Raw genomic sequence first — 6,354 nt, 5'->3', positions numbered from 1 at the left:
TCCTCTCCTATGAACAACCTTGGGAATTGTCCTGACCACCTTTGCTCTGCTCTTGTCCTTATCCACAGGATTTGTGTTAGGAATCTTCTTTAAATACCAAGAAACTCCACTCATACAGGCCAACAAGAGGGATCTCTCCTACATTGCCCTGGTATTCATCATGCTTTCCTTCCTGTCCTCCTTCCTCTTCATTGGTTAGCCAAGGAAAGTCACTTGCCTTCTCCGACAAATGGCCTTCAGCATCATCTTCTGGATTTCTGTTTCATCAGTGTTGCCCAAAACCATGACTGTGGTGCTGGCCTTCCTGGCCACAAAACCAGGGAACAGGGTGAAGAGGTGGCTGGGGAAGAGCCTTGCAAACACCATTGTCATTTCATGTTCCAGTGTGCAGGTCATCATCTGCTCCATCTGGCTGGGCATCTCTCCACCCTTCCCAGATGCTGACATGCACTCACAGCCTGGACAAATCCTCCTGCAGTGCAATGAAGGGTATGTGGCCAAGTTCTACACTGCCCTTGGCTATATGGGCTTCCTGGCCTCCATCTGCTTTGTGGTGGCTTTCCTTGCTAGGAAGCTGCCTGGTGCCTTCAATGAGGCCAAGCTGATCACCTTCAGCATGCTAGTCTTCTGCAGTGTCTGGGTGTCCTTTCTGCCCTCCTACCTGAGCACCAAGGGGAAGTACATGGTGGCTGTGCAGGCCTTGTCCATCTTGGCCTCCAGTGCTGGGCTTCTGGGCTGCGTCTTCATCCCCAAGTGCTACATTGTAGTGCTGAGGCCCGATCTGAATACAAAAGAGAATATATTGCTCAAATTCAAACAGGGCATCTGATCATATTCTTCAGGCTCAGTTGTATGGCTGCCACCCTTGAGCAATGCCTCATTGCCTGATACAATGATTTTTGTCACACTGTGCCTTTTGGCAGGCATTTCCTCTAGGTAGACATTTCATTTCTGGCCATCAAGATGAAAGGCCACAGGAAGGAGGAAAGGAAAGTACCATTTGCATATGGACTGAGCCATAAGACCCTGCTTTCTCCTTTTGTAGAGGATGCTCAAGGATTCCATCTGTGCAGAAAGTTGTTCAGATTCCTCTGTTTTGACTTCCCAGACTAGCAAATGCTCTATCACACATGTAGCACTGTTTTGAGGGGAATCTCACTGCTGCTGTGAGGTGCCCTGGGATAGCCATGGGAGGACTGAACAGGGAGGAGGGGAGGCAAAAGACACCTTGCACCCCATGTACTCAGTCATCATCCTCGTCATCTTCTGCTTTATCTATACCCTGAGTATTCCCAGAGATTGGGAAGAATGCAGCCTTCTCTTGGGTTCATCAGGTCTCAGGCTGGTTCTCAACCATACAGGCTGATTCCTGTGTTCTGAGGGCCCACACTGAGGACGTTCAGGACTCCATGCTGACCGGGTTCTAAAAGAACAGCCCTGGTAGTTCCAGGATCACTCCCTCACTCTACTGCCATTTCCACGGCCCTTATGAGCACCAGCTGGGAACCCTGGGAAAAGCTATACAAGAACTGGCCTTTCCCTCCAGAAGCTGCCTTAGGAAAGAAGTTCCTTCAATTTGTTGCTGTGCTGGTTGGGGTTACCACCCCTCTCCCTTCACTGTTCCTCTTCCCTCCTTGTTCTAGCTTCCCATGGGGCTAGCCTCTCATGGGTCTCAGTGTTTGTGAGGCCAGGGGGATGCACACACTTCCGGCAGTGGGTTGAATGTGCAGCACCTCTTCAGGTCCTGACCTGCTGGTGTGGGGCATGGCCAACCTGCTTAGGACAGATTAACACACATCTGTGCTGTGACAAGCTCCCGCCCAGGGGGCTCCGCAATTTGGATAATTCTCTTACGGAGTCCTCAGAAGAACTGCATGAGGAGCTGGGCCTCGAACCCTGCTTTGCTCACATAACCCAGTGGAGGGTAGAGACAGTGCCTGGTGGCCAAGCAGGTCTTCTCCATCTTGGCTTCCAGTGATTGGCTGCTGGAAATCATTGCACTGAGACATCATTGCACTGAGGCCCAGTCTGAGTATCAGGGAGCACCTCAGCTTGAAAACCAGGTATGGCCTTGATCCTCATTGCTAGAGACAGGTTTGACTTCTGCCATGCACTCTGCTTAGGAATGTGTGGAATGTGTCCTTTGGTGTGAACAAGGAATACAATACTGCATACACTATTTATTGCGGGGCGGGCACAATGGTCTGTTGCTTTTCAGGGGTTTCTGAGCAAGGACAGCATGATACATATTATTATCTCACGATTTGGTTAAGTCACCAACAAACAAAAGCTGTTGATTATGAGGTTCTGCAAGTGTCCACAATTGGTTTGAAAGACGGACACAACTACAGGGTCACAGCTGTACCATATCTATTTTTATTTATTTCACGGTACTGTTGCCCTGAGACATTTTGAAAGGCAAGAAACAAGAACATCAATGAATGAAATAAATAATTAAACAGGGACCCAAGTGACAGGGTCCATGCACTCTCCTCATCCCCTCATGATCCCCTAAATTTGAAGGCATCAACAAGGCTTCATTTCATCTCCCTACTTGCTCAATATGTTTGTGGAACATCTCAGCGTGGAAGCAGGTTTGGATCAGAGGAAGCAGGACTGTAAATGGGTGGAAGAGACATCAACCATTGATGATATGAGGAAGATACAATGTTACTGGCACAGAACGGGAAAAATGCATGTTCTAGCCATGATGAATGGCTGTAATTTCCTATGTCCTCAATGTTTCCAAACTGCATGTCTTGTGCTTGGCTTATGCATTCTTGATTCTCAAGGACAAGCCACTATCAATATTCTTCCCTCCCAACCGCCCCCCCAGAGGACAGAGCCTTGTGTGTGAGATCACAACAATGTGTTTTCTCCAGCTGCACCGCTGAGCCCAGCTCATTTAGAGAGAGCAATTCAATCAGAAACTTGCCCAGGAGGGCCTGTTGTCCCTGAGGGCCCCTAATTGGGAGCTGGGAGAAAGCAAGAAGTCACTCCTTGCTCTCTGCCTGAAAAGCCAAGTGCATTCCATGCTCCTGCCTCACCAGGTTCTCGGCTGTGAGCTGTGCCCATGTCTGTGCAGCGGAGGAGGGTGACTCTGTTTGAGCTCTGAGATCCCAGGACGTAGGACGCCAACCTGGCTAGGTTTCCTGGGATAGAGGGGAGACGTTCTGAGAGCAGAAGCACCATGTCCTCCCTACCTCCAGTGCTGCTGATGCTGCTGCTCCCTCAGGCAGCCTGTGAGGTGGAAAAGGCACATTACCCCATGAATATGACCCCGAGTCCAAATGGGGCAGCCAATTACTACCACCCAGGAGACTACACTGTTGCTGGGGTCTTGTCCTCACAATATTTTAAGTCTTTCCAACCATACCGCTTTTCAGTGTCCCCTTTAACCAGGGTGGACAGGCAAGTACCCATCATGCAATGCTTCTCACCCTATGCATCACATCCCATTTCTCCTGGTTCCCACAACTACCCCAGGATTCTGCTCTGCCTACTTCGCCTGAGATGTGAATTTGGAAGGATTGCTGGGAATTTGGGGAAGGCTCTGTCTCATTCAATGGGATTGCATAAGGCGGCATGATGAAGGTTCCTTGCATTGCTGTGATGTGCCATCAAGATGAAAATAATGCATAGTGTGGAGAGAGGCAATAACACTCGAACCTGGGGGCAACAATGAAGCAGATGGGTGTGAGGCTTAGGACAGATCAGAGAAAGAACTTCTTGACACAGCATAGAGTCAAACTGTGGAATTTGCTGCCATGGGAAATGGTGATGGACACAATCTAGATGGCTTTGGGAAGAGACTAGAGATTCATGAGGGAGCAGGCTATCTATTTCTACTGTCCTCACTGGCCATGCATGTCATCCTTGACCAGAGAGGTTTGCCTGCATACCCCAGTGACCAAGAAGCTTGGGCAGTTGTAGGTTGTGATCCTACTTGAGTGATCCTGTTGGCAGCTGGTTTGCCACCATGTGGATGGAGTGCTTTTTCAGATGGACCTGTGGTCTGGTTCAGCAGGGCTGTTCTTATGTTCTTACTTCCTCCCTGGGATTTTAGATTTCTGATTCATGACTCAAAGTCATGTTGCCCTCTAGTCCAGTATTCCAAACCAATTGATCTTATGAGTTGACTTGCAAAAAAGCAGGTTCAGACCCACCATGGCGAGAATGGCGGATACTGTGGTTCTTTATTTTACTTTTCAAAAGTAAAGGAAATTCAGTGAATTAAAGCAAAAAAACCAGCCTGCTGAATTTGGGCCTCCAAGTGCAGGGCAAATGTGGGTGTATGACAGATGAATGGTAAGGATGCATGATACCTGTTCCATCAATCATCGCTTTTGGTTTTCTGGCTTTGTGTAGCTTCAGTCAGCATGAGAGAGCCCTAACTCTGGTCTCTGAATGTTGTAACAGAGAGAGAGAGAAATTTTCTCTCTTAAGGCTGTTGATTGGTCTGTCCAAAAAGGAAGCACAGTCTCTCCCCCTTTACATAGAAAAGAGCAAATGGATATGTATTTTCTTTGCAACAAGATTACCCAGATTACACCTACAAACCGCTAGGTGAGGATCACCTCTTCTGAGATTTACAAGTAGATTGTCTGAAAAGAACTCCCAGTTGATGGAGGAAAGAAAGTGACATTTCTTTGTCATGGTTTCTTGTGTCATTCTGCAGTTTGCGAGATACACGGTACTGGCATGTGCTGTCCTTCTTGTTTGCCATTCAAGAGTTAAATGGGAATCCGGAGCTCCTACCCAACCTCACCCTGGGCTATGACCTCTATAAGTCCTACTTTGATGGGAGAACAACTTCCTACGGCATGCTGAGACTGCTTGCGGGTGGGGGAACCGACCTTCCCAATTACAGCTGCGGCAGAAAGACGAACCTGTTGGCTGTTCTTGAAGGGACCGAATCGGACCTCTCCACCCTGATTTCAGCCATGTCAGGCATCTATAAAATCCCACAAGTATGGCTTGCATGTGGGCAGGAGGAGAGAAACCTGTCTGTGGGAGGGAGCACATGCTCAGCTTAGATCTCTCTATGAGAACCCTTGGCCCATGGACAGCATGTCCCACAGAGCATGTGAGCAGCTGGTGGTGGCAGAGGAAGCAGGACCAAGGTGAAAAAAAGAGGGGCAGGAGGGGGACCACAATCACTTCTGGTATCCAAGGTTGGAACAGGTGGACAGTTCCCAAAGGTCCTGGGATTATGGTCCCTGTGGCTGATCAGCAACTGTCATTTCATAGAATCATAGAATAGTAGATTTGGAAGGGGTCCTGGAGGTCATCTGGTCCAACAGCATGCTGTCATAGGACACAAAGTTACACCATCCCACTCAGATGGCCGTGCAGTTTCTTTCTGAATGTCTCTAGTGTGAGATAGCCCACCACCCCTCTAGACAGCTGGTTTCACTGTCGTATTGCTCTGACACTGATATCTAGCCTGAATCTGGGTTCTCACAGCTAGAATTTCCTCTTTGTGACATCCTTTGAGGTACTTCTAGAGGGATACTATGCCCCCTCTCAGCCTTCCCTTCTCAAGGTTCAATATGCCCTGTTCTCTGAGTCTCTCCTCACAGGGCAGTGTTTTCAAAAACTGGATCATTTTTGTTGTCCTCCTCTGGACCCTTTCTCATTTTTCTGCATGTTTTTTAAATCCAGAAGCCCAGAACTGGACACACAATTCCAGATGGGGTCCGATTTAAGCAGAAACTGGAAAGAGTATAATTCTCTCCCATAAGGAAAGGAATACCTGGAACATTCAACTTTGGTCTCAGTGGCAAGGATGCCACTTGGATTCTTTCAGCAAATATAGAAATAAGTGAGTCGGAAGCCGTCTCCTGGGCCATCTAGTCCACCCCTGCGCCAGTTGACTCCACTCATGACATGCCTACCATGTGCATGTCCAGCCTATCCTTGAATACCCTCACTGATGGGGCCTCAACCAGCTCCCATGGAATCACATTCCATGCCTTAGGCATAGAAATATAAAGAGCGTTGCACCCAACATGGGACTTGAACCCATGACCCTAAGATTAAGAGTCTCATGCTGTACCTACTAAGCTAGCCGGGCACAACATCATCTTTTCTTCTACCTTATCTTCATCTGTGCAGTGATTTTAAACTTATTGTTGGTTTTGTACTGTGACTTGTTAAGTCTATTATGAATTGCATTATTTTAATTGCTGTGTGCATTTTGTGCTCCACCCAGAAAACCTATGGCTAAGGGGGCATTATACAAATCCAATGAAACAAACAAACAAACAAACAGCTGTATGCCCCAAATCTATTGAAGTGATAGAGCATTTTGCAGCCCCCACCAGGGAATTTTGAGTGAATCTGTTGATTTTT

The 6,354-nt window shown here is 47.9% G+C and overlaps 1 protein-coding gene and 1 non-coding gene across 2 annotated transcripts; one reads left to right on the top strand and one right to left on the bottom strand.

Moving 5' to 3' along the window:
* Nucleotides 1-229: 229 nt before the first annotated feature.
* Nucleotides 230-829, top strand: LOC123024204 (vomeronasal type-2 receptor 26-like). Its single transcript, XM_044431631.1, has one exon. It carries the CDS (start codon nucleotides 230-232, stop codon nucleotides 827-829), a length of 600 nt encoding a protein of 199 aa, XP_044287566.1.
* A 5,174-nt stretch (nucleotides 830-6,003) lies between these two features.
* On the bottom strand, nucleotides 6,004-6,076 carry TRNAK-CUU. The gene has a single exon. It is a non-coding gene; the product is annotated as a tRNA-Lys (tRNA).
* Between the last annotated feature and the right edge of the window lie 278 nt (nucleotides 6,077-6,354).

The sequence above is a fragment of the Varanus komodoensis genome, unplaced genomic scaffold (genome assembly GCF_004798865.1).
Source record: "Varanus komodoensis strain SLA01 unplaced genomic scaffold, ASM479886v1 scaffold222, whole genome shotgun sequence".
Taxonomy (NCBI): Eukaryota; Metazoa; Chordata; class Lepidosauria; order Squamata; family Varanidae; genus Varanus; species Varanus komodoensis.
The sequence above is the reverse complement of the archived record's forward strand: the minus strand, read 5'-3'. Positions and strand labels throughout refer to the sequence as shown.